Source organism: Petromyzon marinus, chromosome 46, assembly GCF_048934315.1.
Source record: "Petromyzon marinus isolate PM22_M1 ecotype Great Lakes invasive population chromosome 46, UKy_Petmar_22M1.pri1.0, whole genome shotgun sequence".
Classification (NCBI taxonomy): domain Eukaryota; kingdom Metazoa; phylum Chordata; class Hyperoartia; order Petromyzontiformes; family Petromyzontidae; genus Petromyzon; species Petromyzon marinus.
In genome coordinates, this window is record NC_133712.1 from 8,667,530 (window position 1) to 8,689,673 (window position 22,144).

General features: G+C 48.2%; 1 protein-coding gene across 1 annotated transcript; it reads left to right on the forward strand.

Moving 5' to 3' along the window:
* The first annotated feature begins 54 nt into the window (after nt 1–54).
* LOC116952408 (PRA1 family protein 2-like) lies at nt 55–21,704 on the forward strand. The gene is made up of 3 exons (XM_032971772.2): nt 55–392; nt 15,508–15,725; nt 16,928–21,704. Exons 1-3 carry the CDS (start codon nt 211–213, stop codon nt 17,107–17,109), a joined length of 582 nt encoding a protein of 193 aa, XP_032827663.2. The 5' UTR covers nt 55–210; the 3' UTR covers nt 17,110–21,704.
* The last annotated feature ends 440 nt before the right edge of the window (nt 21,705–22,144 follow it).

Consider the following 22,144-nt stretch of genomic DNA (forward strand, 5'->3'; position numbering starts at 1 on the left):
CCCTCCCCACCCCCACCCCACCCAGGGTGTCGGCTGGTTTCCTGGCCCACCCCCACCACCCCCACTACCACCCCCACCACGACCCCCCTCTGCCTCTCTCCGCCGCAGCAGGCGAGGAGGGACTCCGCGTGCTTTGCTGCCGCCGTCTGCGCAAGTCGCCGCGCGAGACGGGCTGTGTGTGGGGGGGGCCCCGAGCCCGGAACGTCGCAAATGCCGGCGAGCGTGCAGTTCCCGCCGCTGAGAAGCGCGGACGACTTCCTCACGGGCTCCGCGCGCTTCGCGCTGCCCGACGCGGGCAACTGGGCCAAGTGGAGGTCTCGGGTCGTGCGGAACCTCCAATACTACCAGAGCAACTACTTCCTCATGGTGGTTGTTGTCTTCCTCGTCGTGGGGTGAGACGCGGCTGGCGGGCGGAGTTTGGGAATTATGTCCGCGCGAAGAAGGATGGAGCGAGCGAGCGAGTGAATGAATGGGCGAGCGAGTGGATGGGTGAGTAAGTGAACGAGTGAATGGGCGAGCGAGTGGATGGGTGAGTAAGCGAACGAGTGAGTGAATGGGCGAGCGAGTGGATGGGTGAGTAAGTGAACGAGTGAATGGGCGAGCGAGTGAATGGGTGAGTAAGTGAACGAGTGAGTGAATGGGCGAGCGAGTGGATGGGCGAGTAAGTGAACGAGTGAATGAGCGAGCGAGTGAATGGGCGAGCGAGTGGATGGGTGTTTAAGTGAACGAGTGAATGAGCGAGCGAGTGAATGGGCGAGCGAGTGGATGGGTGAGTAAGCGAACGAGTGAGTCAATGGGCGAGCGAGTGGATGGGTGAGTAAGCGAACGAGTGAGTGAATGGGCGAGCGAGTGGATGGGTGAGTAAGCGAACGAGTGAGTGAATGGGCGAGCGAGTGGATGGGTGTTTAAGTGAACGAGTGAATGAGCGAGCGAGTGAATGGGCGAGCGAGTGGATGGGTGAGTAAGCGAACGAGTGAGTGAATGGGCGAGCGAGTGGATGGGTGAAGGGAGGAAGAGTCACAACACGGTAACGCGCGAGACGTCGGCACTGAACGCCGGGGACCGCGAGCCAGCAGCAGGAGGCCGCCGGCTCTGTCTGCCGCCGGCGGCGGTCTAAGATGACGCAAGCGTCGTTCACCCTGGTGGAGTCGACCCTGGTTCCCTCTGGTGGAGTCGACCCTGGTTCACCCTGGTTTTAGTCGACCCTGGTTCACCCTGGTTTTAGTCGACCCTGGTTCACCCTGGTGGAGTCGACCCTGGTTCACTCTGGTGGAGTCGACCCTGGTTTTAGTCGACCCTGGTTGACCCTGGTTTTAGTCGACCCTGGTTGAGAGCCCTCTCCCTCCCTCTCGCTCGTGGAGGCGCTTCTGCCGGCAGCGGCGTGAGCGAGCAATTTGCGGGGCTGCGCCTTTACCGCTGGGCAGATGCCGCGGGGAGTGAACGCCGCTGGCTCCTGCAGGCATCGCATCATCTGGGGGGTGACTCCTCGCGTGCCGTGATGCTGACAGCCCTTTGCGTCAATCCACTGCTGGATGAAGGCGTCCCTGCTCCGCACCACCACGTGTCGGTCACAGGGGAGGGGGGGCGTTATTGAAACGACGTTCACGCTTGTTTAGTGTGTGTTTGGCGGAGAGCATAGGAGTAGAGTACAACCATTGATTATCCTTACCCACAGTGTAACACCGACATGGCCTATACCCAAGCACAACGCCTGCTGTGTCAAGAGAAAGTCAGAGTGGCATTCCGCTCACGATGCACAAAGCCATATTTACATCGCTGAGTCGGTGGGGTGGAATTCCACATTGATATGGCGGTGGTGAGTTTATCCATCGGACATCCGCTGATGACCCCCCCCCCCTCCCCCCCATTCATTACATTAAAAAAGTGTTGCTCATGTTAATGCTGTACGCAAGAATTATCCAGGCTCCAAATCTGCCGATCTGCCGATCTCTGATGAGACGTGGGCACATCGCTGGCGCTTTGTTAACGGTCTTGGGTTGCATTACTGTACGGGTACTGCTGGTTCCTCTTTTTTTGAGTTTCATTTATTTTGGTGTAGTCCTGTGAGCCATTCGGCTCTTGAATCGGGTGCAACCGCAAAAAAACAAAAAACATGAACAAGAGAACATCTTAAAGTGACTATGTGACTTTGTGCAAACAGAAAATCCAAGAAAAGACGGAAAAATATTGCAGAAAAAGCACCGTACACCAACGCAGAGCTAGTAACATTGCAAATACAGCACGGTATGTCATGAATCACAGCATATGTCATCCGCCTAGCAAGCTAGCGGCGAGGCCTTGCGACGTGTCCACGACTGCAGCTAGTTGCTCCTGAACTATATTCACAGATGGTTGGAGGTCAAACAGTGTTAAGATAACAAAAGGGGTTCCAGTGTTCCATCCTCGGGTCCCTCTTGTTCTCTCCTTATGTCAATGACTTGGGCACTGACCTGGGTCATTCCAGGGTAAATCTTTTTGCAGATGACACGATACTGATTACTGCTGGCCGCTCTCCGGATGACGTGATTGCTAAGCTCCAGGGTGATTTCAACAAGCTACAACATCAGCTGGTTGCTCTTAAACTAGTCCTGAATACCTCCAAAACCAAGGTGCTATGCTTCTCACCAGGACTAAAGCAGGAAGTTATTTTTTCCCAATTACATTCCTTAAATAATTATCAAATAGATCAAGTTTCCCCCCTATGTGTCCGTTTGGAATTGATAAAAGCTACCATACTGCCTCTACTTGATTACTGTGACATCGTGTATAAATCAGCCCCAAGTACTGTACTGAAGAAGCTTGATTCCATCTATCACTCAGCCTTAAGATTTGCATTGGACTGCCCATATAGGACTCACCACTGTGATCTCTACATTGGGTCAACCTTAACATATCTTAATGTTCGACGGCTTGTGCACCAGATCTTATTAATTCACGATGTACTTACAGAAAATCCGCAGACTACCTGCTGGATCTCCTCTCTGCTTCTAAGAACAAATTTGACCTCAGGTCTTCGTTTATTTACCAGCTTTTACATTCCCTATTGGAATGCTATTGCCAATAAACTGCAACTTGAATCACTACCTATGAGATCTTCACTAAAAACTGCTCTAGAGGAGTTGTACACCCCTAGCTGCCACTGCTATTCAGTGGCCTAAAATAAAATAAAATGTTTCGCTCCGGATGACCGCTGCAAAGTATTATCTGTATTTTGATTTAGTGTGCAGATCTTAAAGGTGCATTGAAAAAAGTGATACTCCGATTGATGCTCCTGTTGTTGTGGAGTGACTCATGCAGCCAGCTATGGCTCTAGGGTTTGGTGTTAAATGTTGTTTATGTAGTTTATTGTGAAACTTCGGTCACAGTTCCTCTATGATCACTGTTACGTTGCTTTTATGGCTTTATTTTGGTGATGTCGAAAAGTTTTTTGCTTTGGCCATGTTTGTTTGTTGTAGTACGGAGTTAGACGGATGGCCTTAATCTAAGTTGTTTTGTGGTTGGTTGTTGTTGTTTGACTTACACCCCCCTGGGATTTTTGCACAGCGTTGGTGTACGGTGCTTTTTCATGAATATTTTCCTGTTTTTTTCCTGGATTTTCTGTTTACACAGTCACATAGTCACTTTAAGATGTTTTCTGCCTCTACTTGATTACTGTGACATCGTGTATAAATCAGCCCCAAGTACTGTACTGAAGAAGCTTGATTCCATCTATCACTCAGCCTTAAGATTTGCATTGGACTGCCCATATAGGACTCACCACTGTGATCTCTACATTGGGTCAACCTTAACATATCTTAATGTTCGACGGCTTGTGCACCAGATCTTATTAATTCACGATGTACTTACAGAAAATCCGCAGACTACCTGCTGGATCTCCTCTCTGCTTCTAAGAACAAATTTGACCTCAGGTCTTCGTTTATTTACCAGCTTTTACATTCCCTATTGGAATGCTATTGCCAATAAACTGCAACTTGAATCACTACCTATGAGATCTTCACTAAAAACTGCTCTAGAGGAGTTGTACACCCCTAGCTGCCACTGCTATTCAGTGGCCTAAAATAAAATAAAATGTTTCGCTCCGGATGACCGCTGCAAAGTATTATCTGTATTTTGATTTAGTGTGCAGATCTTAAAGGTGCATTGAAAAAAGTGATACTCCGATTGATGCTCCTGTTGTTGTGGAGTGACTCATGCAGCCAGCTATGGCTCTAGGGTTTGGTGTTAAATGTTGTTTATGTAGTTTATTGTGAAACTTCGGTCACAGTTCCTCTATGATCACTGTTACGTTGCTTTTATGGCTTTATTTTGGTGATGTCGAAAAGTTTTTTGCTTTGGCCATGTTTGTTTGTTGTAGTACGGAGTTAGACGGATGGCCTTAATCTAAGTTGTTTTGTGGTTGGTTGTTGTTGTTTGACTTACACCCCCCTGGGATTTTTGCACAGCGTTGGTGTACGGTGCTTTTTCATGAATATTTTCCTGTTTTTTTCCTGGATTTTCTGTTTACACAGTCACATAGTCACTTTAAGATGTTTTCTTGTTCATGTTTTTGATTCAAGAGCCGAATGGCTGACAGGGCTATACCAAATAAATGACACTGAAACTGACGCTTTCGGGTGCCCGCAAATGAATTTACAGGGGAACAACTGAAAGGGCATCGGGGCACAATGAACGCATCCGGGATGTGTTTCTGTTCAAGTGTATGCCACGGTTACTTAAATAAACGCACGTCTCATCCTTGGATTAGCCTACATTCTGCAGCATCGCTGTGCTTTGTTTAAATACAAAACCAAATAAGTCGTCGTACATTGTTGTTGTTGCAGTTGATGTTACAGTAGTAACAGCTCTTGTCCGAGCTATTCTTATCCATTCATATTATCCACTCGCCCATAGAAATCCGGCAGACTTCCTGTTATCAGTGTGCTCCTTTGTCCTAACCTATGTTCCGAGGATAGGTAAATAAAGTGAACCACACGTGTAAGGAAATTCACGACGATTGTCCGCGCAGTTGGTGCGGATAAGATGAAGCAACTCACTTAAATACCTAATCTCTCCCCCACCACTGGGCAACCCACTGTCTTCACTTGCCACAGTCTCCTGCCATCAGTTTGAAGTCTTCCCACCCAACAACTTGGTAGACGCTATCCAATACAGCCCCTCTCCCCCTCTTCGTTTGCCCATTTTCTGGGACCCACATAAAGGCCTTCATCCAGCAGTGGATTGACAGTTTGGCTGCACGTGTCCATAAAGGCCAAGCTGGGACCGTCTCTGAGGTCACGTGTGCTGGCCTCAGAGGTCACGTGGCCTCGGCTAGGTCAGGCGGCGTTCTCGGATGACCGATTCATGGGCCGATTTACCGGTTGGTGAACCACGTTTGTCATCCTCGCAGCAGCTGATTTTGGCTGGTCATCGAACAAAGATGCCCACCGCATCGCGCTGTGCTTTCAGATGCGCTTATGTGGCCGTCTGGAACGCTCCTACCTTCTGATATTAGGAAGCCACCGGAGCTATGCACTTTAAAATCATCATCTAGATTGAAAACTCACTTCTTTCGAGTTGTTTTTTTCGTTTAGTGTGTTGCCCCCCCCCTCCGCTCCTCTGATTATCACGGTTGGCTACGCACGGTGCAAAAGAAGTTCAACATGCGTACTTACGAGGACATGGAGCGGCAACATCGTGCTGTTGTCCGAGGCTTTGTACGGATATGAGGAATCACCTGGAGGTGTTCTCGAGAAGGTGCTAGAGTTCCACCGAGTACACCCGTGGCGCCTTCATGCGGATTGTAGAAAAGTGAGAGCAAATTCGTCCCATAGATTCGCGTCTGTCCACGCTTTTCCACTCGGATAAAAAGTGGGTGAAATGCGCAGATTAACGTAGATGGCAGGGTTGACCCATAGCGTGTCCCTCCCCCACCCACTCCCATATAAACTCAGACAACACCAACTTTAGTCTACGCTGTATTGCAGTCTGACAGATTTTTAAAAAAAATGTCTGCGGACAGAATAACGAGCTATTTCGGCAGGCTATCGTCGCATTGCTGCAAGAGTTTATCGAGCTTGTGATGACGGAGCGTCACGTTTGAGCCAATAAAACTGAACGTTTTAAACAAAATGTGCGCAATTGATCTAAAAAAATGTTTCACGGAGCGCATTTCAAAGTCCCGTAGTGCGTATATAGAACTCGTCCAGTTGACAAGGGGTCGTGAGATGCGTGCGTCTTTCACAGTATTCCGCGTACATTACAGTCGCACGTATTGCTTCTGGTTTCCTCGCAATCCTTTGACATTTATCAGTGATCCATCGATTACTATTGATTATTGCGACTTGCCATGCACGCATCAAATTGTGCGTGTGCGATACTTTGCCGTTCGTGCAGAGCAAATGAAATCAATACGGAAATGATGGGGCGAGCAAAAGTGGTGGGGGGGGGGGGGTAAACGACGCGGACAGGCAATGGGAAACGGTGCGAGTGAGGGGGTTAAACATTTGACAGAAAAAAGAACGAGACCTTGAATCGAATTGCCGCAGCCCATCGAATCGTGGGAGGCGGCGTGGGTGACCCGTGTCACACCGACAAACGCGTGCATGAAGCCTGATTGAGCCAAACAAACTTAGGATGTGTGCAACAACACAATGGGAGCAACAACTCCTTGCTAGCTAGGATCCTGACCGGAACCGCAAGTTAATGTGTGTGTGTGTACGGTATTTAAATTGAAAAGTCAGAGTACATTTTTTGCTCGAATAAGAATTGAGGCCGTGTTCATCTCCCGTTTTACAGCTCCGAGGCAGTGGTGGACATTTCACATTCCTATGGTGGGGGCGAGCCCATCCATAAGACCAACCACTGTTGACTTCTCCACAAAGAGAGGTATTCATTGTGTTGACCCCCCCAAAGGGATGATTGCGCCTAGTCAATGCCCAACCAGGATTTCGAACCGTGACTTTGTGATGCGAGCCACTCACTGTTCCATCAGGCCACCTGTCCAGCTAGAAGAAGATAGTGGCCCTCTGTGAATGCACTGCACCAAAAAGGGCCTCGCCACGTTGCTAAGGTGCAGAGGATGCTAAGAATAACTGGGGTATGAACAGGACGCTTTCGGAATGTATTCACTGCTGCATGCAATTCGTGCACCCTGCCGAAATGAAACCCTCGTTGAACTGGGAGACAGAGCTGAGAGAGAGAAAACGATTGGGAGAGTCGTACTCGGCGAGATAGGGGGGCACAGCAGGATACTGCAAAACACTTTCACAAATTGGCTGGTGACGTGACCAGGATAGCGTCGTACATTTAATTAGTTGGCGACCTTTTTGTTCCTCGTCTCTCCAAAAAATACACATCGAGTTTTAGTATTAAAGGGTGAACAGTAACTATACTTCAGGGAGAGTTTTCCAGCTAACATCAAGGTCCACAAACAACTATGAGTGAAACATATTTAATACACTGTATATATAATCTCCAACAACTGGACAGTGCAGTACGATGCTATTTGGAATATGAAAATGGATCCTGGTTTATATCCGGTAGTGAGTGGGCTGATGCTAACCCTGTTTCAATATTGCTTTGCCAGTTTAGTAATCTGATACAGCATCTTCTAGAGGCAAGCAAGCAATACACGACAGAGGCATAGAACACGATTACCCTACAATTATTTTGTTTAAATAAACCTCAAGAGAACAGGAGGAGTCGGAATTTGCAAGAGTGACCTGGTTCGTTAGTCTGCCAGCAGGCAGTTGACGATTGATGCGTTATAATCCCAATTAAGTAGTTTGCGGTGTCATTTTGTTGACGATTGATGCGTTATAATCCCAATTGAGGAGTTTGCGGTGTCATTTTGTTGACGATTGATGCGTTATAATCCCAGTTGAGTAGTTTGCGGTGTCATTTTGTTGACGATTGACGCGTTATAATCCCAATTGAGTAGTTTGCGGTGTCATTTTGTGGACGATTGATGCGTTATAATCCCAATTGAGTAGTTTGCGGTGTCATTTTGTTGACGATTGATGCGTTATAATCCCAATTGAGTAGTTTGCGGTGTCATTTTGTTGACGATTGATGCGTTATAATCCCAATTGAGTAGTTTGCGGTGTCATTTTGTTGACGATTGATGCGTTACAATCCCAATTGAGTAGTTTGCGGTGTCATTTTGTTGACGATTGATGCGTTATAATCCCAATTGAGTTTGCGGTGTGATTTTGTTGACGATTGATGCGTTATAATCCCAATTGAGTAGTTTGCGGTGTCATTTTGTTGACGATTGATGCGTTATATCCCAGTTGAGTAGTTTGCGGTGTCATTTTGTTGACGATTGATGCGTTATAATCCCAATTGAGGAGTTTGCGGTGTCATTTTGTTGACGATTGATGCGTTATAATCCCAATTGAGTAGTTTGCGGTGTCATTTTGTTGACGATTGATGCGTTATAATCCCAATTGAGTAGTTTGCGGTGTCATTTTGTCGACGATTGATGCGTTATAATCCCAATTGAGTAGTTTGCGGTGTCATTTAGTTGACGATTGATGCGTTATAATCCCAATTGAGTAGTTTGCGGTGTCATTTAGTTGACGATTGATGCGTTATAATCTCAATTGAGTAGTTTGCGGTGTCATTTTGTTGACGATTGATGCGTTATAATCCCAATTGAGTAGTTTGCGGTGTCATTTTGTCGACGATTGATGCGTTATAATCCCAATTGAGTAGTTTGCGGTGTCATTTTGTTGACGATTGATGCGTTATAATCCCAATTGAGTAGTTTGCGGTGTCATTTTGTTGACGATTGATGCGTTATGATCTCAATTGAGTAGTTTGCGGTGTCATTTTGTTGACGATTGATGCGTTATAATCCCAATTGAGGAGTTTGCGGTGTCATTTTGTTGACGATTGATGCGTTATAATCCCAATTGAGTAGTTTGCGTTGTCATTTTGTTGACGATTGATGCGTTATGATCTCAATTGAGTAGTTTGCGGTGTCATTTTGTTGATGATTGATGCGTTATAATCCCAATTGAGTAGTTTGCAGTGTAATTTTGTTGACGATTGATGCGTTATAATCCCATTTGAGGAGTTTGCGGTGTCATTTTGTTGACGATTGACGCGTTACAATCCCAATTGAGTAGTTTGCGGTATCATTTTGTTGACGATTGATGTGTTATAATCCCAGTTGAGTAGTTTGCGGTGTCATTTTGTTGACGATTGATGCGTTATAATCTCAATTGAGTAGTTTGCGGTGTCATTTAGTTGACGATTGATGCGTTATAATCCCAGTTGAGTAGTTTGCGGTGTCATTTTGTTGACGATTGATGCGTTATAATCTCAATTGAGTAGTTTGCGGTGTCATTTAGTTGACGATTGATGCGTTATAATCCCAATTGAGTAGTTTGCAGTGTCATTTTGTTGACGATTGATGCGTTATAATCCCAATTGAGGAGTTTGCGGTGTCATTTTGTTGACGATTGATGCGTTACAATCCCAATTGAGTATTTTGCGGTGTCATTTTGTTGACGATTGATGCGTTATAATCCCAATTGAGTATTTTGCGGTGTCATTTTGTTGACGATTGATGCGTTATAATCCCAATTGAGGAGTTTGCGGTGTCATTTTGTTGACGATTGATGCGTTACAATCCCAATTGAGTAGTTTGCGGTGTCATTTTGTTGACGATTGATGCGTTACAATCCCAATTGAGTAGTTTGCGGTGTCATTTTGTCGACGATTGATGCGTTATAATCCCAATTGAGTAGTTTGCGGTGTCATTTTGTTGACGATTGATGCGTTATAATCCCAATTGAGTAGTTTGCGGTGTCATTTTGTTGACGATTGATGCGTTATGATCTCAATTGAGTAGTTTGCGGTGTCATTTTGTTGACGATTGATGCGTTATAATCCCAATTGAGGAGTTTGCGGTGTCATTTTGTTGACGATTGATGCGTTATAATCCCAATTGAGTAGTTTGCGTTGTCATTTTGTTGACGATTGATGCGTTATGATCTCAATTGAGTAGTTTGCGGTGTCATTTTGTTGATGATTGATGCGTTATAATCCCAATTGAGTAGTTTGCAGTGTAATTTTGTTGACGATTGATGCGTTATAATCCCATTTGAGGAGTTTGCGGTGTCATTTTGTTGACGATTGACGCGTTACAATCCCAATTGAGTAGTTTGCGGTATCATTTTGTTGACGATTGATGTGTTATAATCCCAGTTGAGTAGTTTGCGGTGTCATTTTGTTGACGATTGATGCGTTATAATCTCAATTGAGTAGTTTGCGGTGTCATTTAGTTGACGATTGATGCGTTATAATCCCAGTTGAGTAGTTTGCGGTGTCATTTTGTTGACGATTGATGCGTTATAATCTCAATTGAGTAGTTTGCGGTGTCATTTAGTTGACGATTGATGCGTTATAATCCCAATTGAGTAGTTTGCAGTGTCATTTTGTTGACGATTGATGCGTTATAATCCCAATTGAGGAGTTTGCGGTGTCATTTTGTTGACGATTGATGCGTTACAATCCCAATTGAGTATTTTGCGGTGTCATTTTGTTGACGATTGATGCGTTATAATCCCAATTGAGTATTTTGCGGTGTCATTTTGTTGACGATTGATGCGTTATAATCCCAATTGAGGAGTTTGCGGTGTCATTTTGTTGACGATTGATGCGTTACAATCCCAATTGAGTAGTTTGCGGTGTCATTTTGTTGACGATTGATGCGTTATAATCCCAATTGAGTAGTTTGCGGTGTCATTTTGTTGACGATTGATGCGTTATAATCCCAATTGAGTAGTTTGCGGTGTCATTTTGTTGACGATTGATGCGTTATAATCCCAATTGAGGAGTTTGCGGTGTCATTTTTGAATGTGGTAAAAATTTTGACCCTGACGCCGGCACACGCAGCGTGGGCCCGCTCTTGCGAATGACGTCACGGGCGTCTTTCACGTCCGCTGCGAGTGAAGCAGACGGCCGCGTTGCGTGATCAAGGCTATTGCACACACCGCAGTGTTAACCAGGGGCGGCCGCTGGAAACCGAACCGCGAACCTCTGCAACGAGCGGCGAACGCTGCGCTACCGCCTGGCCGTGTCACTGTCCGAATCAAAGGGCCATGTTTCGTGCCTATGTCATGCAATAACAACAATCGCATTGGTCCTCACGGTCTTTACCATTGAAATGCACGCGTTTTTGTCTGAACATGGGGGTTTTTCCTCCCCATCATCAGTGGTTAAACTTTGTGTTGCTCCTGGTTGAGATATCAACTGGCTCTGCGTGCGTGTTTTGAGAACGCGAGTATTGTTTGTAAACACACAGGTAATGGAATTGCCATTAATGCGACTTCTCATGGTCTGAAGATGAGCCCTGATTAATGGCATCATTCAGTGTGTACATCTCTTTTGTCAATCTGCTGGATGATCATTAAAGGCTGCAATCTTTATTCTTGGCAAGTTGACAGTGCTTATGGGGATAGGAAATAGTTTAAGTTTCCAGTAGAGATAAACATAGCATGTCGCTATTACAACCAATCGTTTGCTTGAAACAATAAAAATTCTCACGACGTTTCGACCATAACACAAACGGTCGTGACTTTACCGAAAGAGCTAAGAATATGAATTACTGCAGTCACGAAAGCTTTAAATCAAAATTTAATCGTTTGCTTGTTATGTATTATCACTGTCATTTGCAAGCTGGTTTTCGTATTACATCTGTAGTGACGACTTCAACGCACTTGTCTTGAGATGGTTTCTTTATTAAGGAGCCACGTGCTCACACTCGAACAGGCGGAGACCCCCACTGCAAGAGCCCCGAGTCTCCTGCGCATCTCCCTTATATACGGTCCGAGGCCACGCCCCCATTCCCGAACCTTCTCGCTGGTTCTAGACCGCTCGCTCTACCAGCAGACTCCACCGTCCTCTTCCGTCACCTGGCCACGCTCCTATTCTCAATCATTCCCGTAGCCACCAGTCCATTCGTACTCCAGGCTGACTCCCCTGTGGCCGCTAGTCCACACAAACCGTAGGTTGACTCTACACATCTATTAAGCCGAAAGTCTGTGATCAAATCACTGTGAATGTGAGCTCAGAAGCTAAGCAGGCAGGGGCCCTGGATGGCGCTTTGCTCAGTGACCACCATGCAACAGCACACCAAAAACACAAAACGCACCACCGCCTTAACCATTACGCAGGCCGCCAGTTCATGAAGAGCTGCATTTGTCTGCATCTTCAGTCACCCGTCAATAAATCGAGCGAATTTGACCAATCTTGAGGCAGCGGTTAGACGGAGAGACGTCTCGAGACCGGGGCGTTGGCTTCACCAACTCCAAACTGATCAGCATGCTCCATCAACCCTGACAGACACGGCATTGGGAGGCCCGCATCCAGCAGTGGAATTGACGAAGGGCCGCACGTGTCCTCAGGTCATAGCTCCCCTTCACCCAATGAAGTCCAAGTGAGCAGTTTGGTTAAATATGAGCCGTCTAACGATGTTTCAATTGAGCGATTAAAATAGATTCGTATGCTCGAGATATGCATATTGAATCGTGAGCCTGGGAATTTATCATTACATATTTCTGTAAAGATGATATGCGAATGATACGATGGTGGTACATTTCGGCTGCCAGAGTGAATGCGATTGTAGTGAAATTACAAGAATGAATTTAGAAACATTACGAAGTTATTATGGATACAAAGTAGATGGATGAAACTATACAGAAGGGAAGCTGTTCATAAATCAAGAGGTGATAGACCCGCTGGGGTAATAATGGATAGTACATGCCTGTATACAGTACATCTCTGCCATGTCAGTGAATTGCAGTACTGTGGTAAATATGGAAAATGTGTCAGGGGTTGGATCAGTGGCAGCAGTGGTTATATCGCATTACACTCTGAAGCCAGTAACCCCGAGTTCGAACTCTGGTTACGGCTATCATCAGTGGCGAGTGATATCATCAGTGGCGAGTGATATCAGAACCATCTCCCCTTACCGATCCTCACCAACCCACATGGTGAAGTATGGTCAAACAAACCGCGTGAGCAACATGCCACGAGGAGGCCTTTGATTCAGCAGTGGCTGGACAAAGTCTGGTCATTGGTATCTACTGTGTAATTAAACATACCACGAGTATTTGCATCAAGACTGCACACCGTCACCCCAATGCCCCACACTTGCTTTGTTGGTTGGGCTTGTTCACTTGCTTGTCTGGATTGACCACATCGCGCACAGCTGTAACGTTAAACCCTGGACGTCTATAAACACATGATGTGTGTGGGCGGGTGTCTTTGTGTAGCGGTCGTGTAGCGGTCGTGTAGCGGTTAGCGCGCTGCACTATGAATCCGGCGACCCGGGTTCGATTCCCGCTCACGGCCAACACCGGTGACGATTATCTGGGCCTCCGCTAGGTCGACTCGGCCTCAAATGAGTACCTGGTGTGGTGTGTAAACATCGCCACTGACGATACAAAGGCGGTCGGGCGTGGTGCTGGCAACCCACCCCTTCGTGTACCGTTCCTGCCTTCATGGGTGCTCGCTAACAGCACTTGCCCCGACAGTCTTATAAGGCTATACGGGGTGTGTATATATAAAAAAGGGTTCGCTGGCTCAAGAGATAACCGTGGTGTATTATTCCGTGTCTGCCTGGACGCACATTTGATCTGGGTGCGAGGCTGCTGCTGCTCTGCGGTGTTGATGAACTCTCCACCGAGTCGTTCTCGGGTTTCACGAGTTCCGTTTCTCCAACTGTGGTGCTGTACGGGCTACCACTTACTCATCCACCTACTAACTCACCTAATCACCCACCCTCTTACACAACCACCCTCTAACTCACCCACCTACTTACTCACCAAACCACCCACTAACGCACCTACTCACTCACCCACTTACTCACCCAACCACCCACTAACTCACCCACCCTCTTACTCACCAAACCACTCGTTAACTCACCTACACACACAGCATCTTGCTCACTCAACCACCCACTAACTCACCTACTCACCCACCCTCTTACTCACCTAACCACCCACTAACTCACCCACCCTCTTACCCAACCACCCGTTAACTCACCTACTCACCCACCCTCTTACTCACCCAACCCCTCATCCACACACCAGCATCCACTAATCTACTCGCCCACTGACCCAACCACCCACCCACCCTTCCACTCGCTCATCTTTTGCCGCGTTCGTCCCATCTATTTTGGAACTCCATGCCGATCATTGTCCACCACGATTTGTCACCGTCAGCCAGTTCTGCAGTGCAGCAGTAGACTCGAGGAATGTTCTGTGAAACCTCACAAAGAAGCATAACCACGGGGCCCGCTGTGTGCCATAGGAATGGCGTGAATTCCAAATGTTAATTCGTTTTCATCTCAATCGTGTTATAGGTGTCACGTCAGGAGGTCGTTTAATGCATTTGGAATTCTGGCAGAGCAGCGCGCATCCCTTTGTGTTAGCTAATTGCCTTTGGAAGTAGATATCGCAGAACTACTTCTGAGATGCCTTCAGGTGACCTCTGGTCCTCACAGTATGGGGCAGCATCCACGCCGGTCTTGCCACCCGAAGGGTAACGCTCATCACACGACAGTTTTCAAACCGAGAATTAAAAATCTCTGATCTGCTGCGGTGTTTATCAATATTAAGTCAGGACCCGAATTTAATGTGGCAAGTTTGTTTTTTGTGCGTGTGTATGTGTGCGGTCGTTGGCGACTGCGTTGAAACCTTTGGGCTAACTACACCCGAGAAGCCGCTTGAACTACGGGCAGCTGTCTGGATTTGAACCCAGCTCATCGACGGTGCCCAGCTCGGCACTCCGACCTTTGAACCGCCCTGCCGAGTCTCCCGAGCGTGAGAGATATTCAGAGTTCTCGGCTCGCGATGGGATAGTACGCAAAGTTCAGTTCCAACACGCGGAGATGTTACCGGCCCGTTGTTAGGTAACGGCGAGTTGATTCAACGATTCTTAACGCGTGCATCATGTGGATGCACGCGTTGTCAGTTATTACATTGTACTGTATAACAATGTAATAATTGTTAATTCTAGATTTGAAGCTTTCGTGACTGCAAGAATTCATACTCTTTGGTTTTATTCGGTCAAGTCACGTGGGTAAAAAAACTAATTAAAATTAAATAAAAGAAACAATTAAAATATACCTACGTGACTTAACCGAATAAAACCAAAGAGTATGTAATAATTGTTGTTTGTGTGTTGTCTTGGTGTGTTGTGGGACTGTTTTTGTTGTTGTTGTTTTGCTGTCCTGCCCAGCTTGCATTTGAGGAATGTTACATACTTGTGCATTTTGTACTTGTATACTTTTACTCGTCTTGATTTTTGTTAGCGACTTGCTTTACCTTTTCTCAACCTTGCTTTCTTACATCCGGTTGTTTGTATTGTCGACGTAAATCTCTGAACCCCGTGTGCCCCTGCCCGTACGCTTGCGTCAAAGAAACAAAGAGCTTCACAGCTCATCGGATTCCACCCTCCGCAGTCCTTCGCAAAGGTCCCCTCGCCCCCCCCCGATTTCCCGCGCGTGTGCAGGTGCCTGCAGCCGGTGAGGATGGTGGCGGGCGCGCTGGTGGTGGGGTCGGCCTGCGGGGGGCTGGCCTGGGCACGCCGGCACGGGGAGGCGGTGCGGCTCGCGCAGCGTCACAGCCCGGGCGGCGTCGCCGTGGCGCTCGCCCTCTGCAGCCTGGTGCTCTGCCACCTCGTGGGCGGCCTCCTCTTCTTCCTCAGCGGCATCGCACTGCCCGTGCTGCGTGAGTCGCCCGCCCGCCCGCCCGCCCCTCCATCCTCCTCCTCCTCCTCCACCGCGGCGGCGGCGGCGGCGGCGTTAACTCGGACAGCAAACGGTCGCCGCCGCACCGCGCCGGCACTCTCAGACGCGTCGTTTCTGCGGCCGTCTGGCGTGCTCGCTCGCTTCTCGCATTAGGAAGCCACTGGGGACCTGTGCACTTTTCAATCATCTCGATTGAAAAGTCGCTTCTTTAGAGCTGCTTTTGTTGTGTCCACCCCCCCCCCCCCTCCCCCCCCCCGCGGACCTCCGATTAGCACGGTTGGCTATGTACGGTGCGAAAGAAGTTCAACATACTGACGTACGACTCATAATAAAGGGGGAGGGGTTTTTTGTTGTTGTAATCACCAAACGAAACGTACATGTTGTGGGTTTACTCTCCAACACACCGATGTGCTCAAGTCGTAAATGATTGGCACGTTTTGTTTACGTGACGAACCATACTAATTGGCTGTGTTTAGTGGTGGTGGTGGTGGTGGTGGATTAAAGACACAATTATATTTAACCCACAAAAGAAACTTTAATATGAATAACTATGGTCACGAAAGCCCACTACCACGTGTTAGAAACCAGCGGCGCTAAAGTTCGTGTCGAAATAATACAATGATGAGGGTGGCAGCCGAGGATCGCGAACGCATCCGGGCGGACGTTCACCGAGGAGACGGAGGGAGCCATGAGATCTGTTTGCGTGCAGGTGCCCGCTGGGTGGGATTGTTGCACGGCAGGATCGTGAGAGGTGGCGGCTGTGGAATTGGCCACACGTCCCAATGCTGAAGAAGTACCCGCAAATTACCTAATTTGGCCGAATTTAGCAGGCCTGAATTTGCTTAAGATTATTAACAATTAACAAAGTTAGCGAGCGATATATTCGTGACCAAAGTGGGCTCTCTTTTATTCAATGATGTTTGTGAGTGGATGAAAAAATCGTCGATCGTGACGAAGTGTTTCTCCGTCGTCGGCGTCTGTTCAACAAGGCTAGAGGCGAGGGGTAACACAATGCACACACAGCTGTTCAGCAAGGGAGACGCGGTGGCGTTCACAACACACCCGACGCAGTGGGCAGAGGCGGAGGTTGCAGCCCAGCAATTTCTCGCTCAAGCCGCTGCCGAACGACGGTGGATTTTTTTCTTTAAATGTTTTAACGACTCCTCGTTTGTCCCGACGCAGTGGTGATCCTGCACGCGTCGCTCCGCTTGCGCAACATCAAGAACAAGGTGAGCAACCAAATGGAGCTGCTCGGAGTGAAGAGGACCCCCATGGGACTGCTGCTGGAGGCCCTGGGCCAGAACCTGGATCCGCAGGCCGACGACACGACTGAGACGGAGCAGCGGTACCCCAAGTCCCGCTGAGCGACGTGGCCGTTGATCAACTAGGGGGGGGGGGGGGTGAGCAACTTTTAGGGCAATCGTCGCCGGCAACGAGTTCCAGCACGAGCGACCGTGGCGACTTTGGGGGCGACGGAGTTTCTGTCTCGCGCCGATCGGAGAGCGGCGTTTTTTGAGTTAACAGTAATTCATTTAGAGATGAGAGATCGCAATCTGTTGCTGAAGTGCATCTGCTGAAAAAATAGGCTCAGAGGCATTCGGGGGATGGCTATAGTACGAGTCACTAATTGGTTAGGGGACATGAAATTGGTAATTCGGCAATTCCTTCATGCAGTCCACTGACTGGCAGTCGCTCAGTCAGTCGCTCAGCCACTGCGATACATTGCAATGTAATCTTTGCCTCTCGGGGAAAAAAAGTTTTCAGTCGTCAGAAGGCATCTCTCTCGTCCATCCACATGCACCGACTTGGAGGCGACATTTCTCAAGATAAAAAGAGATTTCTTGGCGGTCAGTCACGTGAGCTCCGTCCGCTATCCGATTGGATCTGCCCCAAGGGGGGACAGCCACAATCACATTTGTTCAGGTTTTGGGCAACTATATTTTTACAACAGGAACCATGCTGCAGCAACCATTGCTGGTGACGATTGCCCCCCCCCCCCCCCCACAGAATGAATTGCCCCCTGTGAAATCACAGATTCCGGCGGACGGGGGGGGGGAGGGGGGGGTGCTGGTAATTGGGAGCGGTCCGTGTACGTGTCGCCGAGTTTATTTTGAATTAACCAGGTGAAAACTCAAGAGGCCAATGATAGGCGGTCTCATTTTCAAGGTTGAACCCGGCTCGCCGCGAGTGACAAAAACAAAAGTGCTGCGGAGTAGAAGTCGGATGAGCAGCCGTGCCACGCGAGGAGCACATTGCGCTAATACAAGATGATGTATTAAAGATGTCAAGATAATAATACAGTCACCGTCGCGTTAGCCGGCTCGGGCAGGTGATGTTGAGACTGGTCGCAGTACAATTTGCAAATTGAGCATTGGAAAAACATTAAACGGATACAGGGTAACTACTAATACTGTAACTCTATGTATAATCCTGGGGGCAGTGGCTGAGGGGGGGGGGTGGGGGCAAATGTGAACGAGGGGTCCCTCTACTGGCGATGCGAGTGCCAACGCCCGGACGTGCAGCGTCACCACGCACTGGGGTCAGCCAGATGTCAGGCTCACAATATTCAGGTCATGGTTGCTTCTAAACTCCGCCCCAGGTGTTTTTCCTGCCTCGTTTTGTGATGACACGCGTAGGGTGGATTAACGACCTCGATATGCAGCGACTCGCGTATGGACGCGTAGGATCGCTCGCACAGAAAACACTGGAGACACACGGACGTACGTAGAGACACGTAGGCTCGCACGAGAGAGAGTCGGACTCGCTTCGAGATCCATAGACTCACACAGGGACGTATAGGCTCTCAGGAGACCCATAGACTGACATAAGGACCCAATAAGACGCTGCAATGTGCTTGCAGTAGATTTATCATCAGTGCATAAGAGACCCATAGACTCGCATAGAGACCCCACTGAGGATCTGGAATGCCATCACCACACCGGTGCAGTGATGGCGGCGCTGCATTGGTGCGGCACCATCATCACCGCACCGGTGCGGCGCCACCACCACACGGTGCCTTTACGTTCAAACTACCAATGAGTCCACCTGCACGCATCGTCACCCACGACTGGAAACCCCGAGGGTTAGTATCAGTCGCTCACCGTGTCCGGGACCCACGTACCACACCGATCGTGAAGGGTTAGAGACCCTCCCCCCCCCACTCGCGTGCCCCAGATCCCCACCCCCCCCCCCCCATTGGTCGAGGGATACGTTGATGACAAAACCACCAGAGTCCGCTGTTGCCTTATGTGCGCTTCCCCGTGGATCGTGCGTCCGAGGAATGCGTCCTCGGCAATGTCGAGTAAGAAAAACAAAACCCCCGGGCCCGCTTGCAACGTTCTGTGCTGCAGGCGTGTGCCCATGTCGAGGCATGCGGCGGCGGCGGCGGCGTCTAAGCGGAGCTGCCTTGCCACTGTTTGTTCGCACGCGAATGTGCCCGTACGGGAAACGCTCAAAATGCTTCCCTGTCTATTACCACCGTGTGTCCCGTCACACTTCTCACCGTAACGTCCCTTCAAAGTTCCCTCTCTGGCCTCTAGAAGTATACCAGTATTTTTTTTTATCTATTTACGCTCGTTTACCCCATGGGCAGTCTCACCGAGCCTCAAGACTCCTCTTTCATGAGAGTAGTGCGTGGCGACCGACTTTGCTATTGTGCGTAATCCCAATCGAGTGATTTTTCAGATAATCTCATCAGGTGTTTAGCCAATACCAGTTACATTGGGGTCCTTTGTTGCCAGGTTTGTTTTGTTTTTTAGCTACGGGAGGAAATTGGAGATGTCCCGGAGGGAAAACCCCACGCAGGGGCAGGGGAAAGACGTAAAAATAAAAATAAAACTTCACACAGAACGGGAGCCAGATTAGGGAATCAAACCCAGAGCCCCGTCCTTGCTGCGAGGTGGTCACCGCCGCTGCCGCTGCCGCCCCGCGTGCGACCGCGTCTGCCCTCGCCACCATAAACGTCACTTCAGCTCCCTGCAGAATTCTCGCCGTCATCGGCTGCTGTTATGACGACGCAAAAAAAGAAAACTCTCCCGATGGGTGCTCTCTCGCATTCGGACGCACTTAGCGGTGGTCCACGTCAAGCAACCTTGGCCAGTCCCATTGCTTGAACGAGGCACTCCCCTTGAAGCAACGTCACGCTGCGGGGTCCTTATTTTGACCATACCTCACCACGCTGGCCGGTCAGTGCGGAGTCGTTGATTTTGCGGGGGAGCGTAGACGGGGAGGAAGTGGAAGGTACAGCGGTGCCAACGATGGATTCTGCTGCCCCTGCACTGTGCTGCCAAACCACGTAGCCCCCTCCCACCGCACAGCCTATAACACCTTTTGTGGTTGATGCTTTATAATCGCAGACTGCATGACACCCGTTGGGTTGTGTTATGTCCGAAGTGCAATATGCGAGCAGAGCCCCCTTTGTTTCACCTCATCCAGTTACATCGGCTCGCAACGAAGTTTTCCCGCCGGTTAAACTGTTCCTCGCAGTTGGCAAACAGCGGGGGGCCAATTACAGAGCATTGAGTCGACGTGAAGACATTGCCGATGAGTTTTAAATCAATTTGGAGGATGTAGGTGTTGATGGGAAGGGGTAGAAGCAGTAGCGCAGTGGTTAGGGCACTTCGACTGTGAACCCGGCAGGCCTGAGTTCGACTCCCGACAGTGGTGAACATCAGTGGCTGATGATGTCTGAGCCGCTCCTCGGACAACCCCCTCCCACTTCACCAACCCACACTTGACCAGCGTGGTGAAGTATGGTCAAACAACCTCCATGGCTGATACGGTGTGGGTAGACTGTCTATCAGTGTATTGACACAAAGCTGCGTATTATTATTACTACAAGTAGTGTAGCTAAACACTGGTTGAGTATTTACAGTAATATTCATTGTGAATGGGTGAGATTTGTCAGCTGATTGGAATTGGTCCAAGCACTGGTTTTAAAGTTATTTGTTAAAGAACCTCAGTCACGGAAAGCTTGGTTTTTAGTGGAATATTCACAGCGGTTGGCTTTCAAATGATCTCTTGCAGTAGATATTGCTACGTGGTTTGTAGTATGTTTGCCTCTGCCGTATATTTTCGTAGGGAACGCTAATAAAACATCTGCACAGCGCTGTGTAAAATCTGTGACAATTAAACTTGTAACGATTTGCCGCCCTGCATTTCAATGAATTGTCGCGATCCGGGAATTGCAGTTTGGGTTTGAGAATATATGCAAGGTGTTATTTATACGTCGTCATTAGTGGTAGCTCATCGCTCAAAACAGATTACGACCAACGTGAATTTCAAACTAATCGATTCGCACGCACACGATTCATCGTCACGTGTCGTCGAGGTGAGGCCACAGCTGTTATCACGAAGACGCGTCCTGCCATGCGTTACTTAATGGAAATTAATCTGGAAACAGAAAAGTGAAACTTTTCTTCAAAATGTGAAAAATCCGAAATTTTACGAATCTGAAACTCGCCCCTAGTATAAAGAAACTGACGGTGACAGCCCAATTTAGAAAGTGAATTGAAAGTTAATGAACACCACGTGTCAACAATAAACAATACCCAAGTTCTATAGGGCAAGTTCCTGTGTGAACCCAGAGTAACTATTAACATCCTGTTTCTTTTCCTGAATATTAAGCACCAAAACAATACGTTTCCTCTCAACGTTCAAATACTCTGGTTATTCTTTCGTACCAAAAATAAAGTCATGATTTGGCGACTGTTGACCTGCCACTCGCAGTGAAATCCCGAGCTGAATGTATTGTTGTAACCAGGTCTACACACAAGCCGATGTCACAGTGAGTGAACCTCTTGTCAACCAGACCCTGTTAAGTTGAAACGGATTTGTATTTTCAGTTGTTTGCCCGCACCTTGGTTTCATCCAGCTCTGCCAAATACGTAAAGTTGTATTCACATTTTCTTTTGTCATTTCTTGCAAAATGCGATTAATAAAAATAATGTAATATATAAAAGGTCTGCACGTATCACTGTTGTCGTCCCCCCCAATCTAATAACTGACTATAATCACCCAAAACATGTCTGTCCGTCCCGCGTGTGACGTCACTCCACATGAGGCCCACCCCCCCCCCTCATTAATATTCATGAGTGTGTGGATTTTTACACGAACGCAAAGGTCGTGCTGAATTAAATAATTTATTACGCAAAGTCGCTTCAAATATGACGACGTTTCTTTACAGAAAGCGACGGTAAAAATAAATCTACGCAGCACAGGGGCTACATCCGCGCGTGACGTCTCCGCAAGAGAAGGACACTGCGTCTAAGCCGGACCTAGAGAGTGACCCAACGTAGAAGTAAGAAAACAGTTGCACGTAGAAGACGAAGAAGACCTGATGATGATGATGATGCAGGCAGTGACGAGCAGGAGACTGCCACTGTTTGGACCCACGTGTAG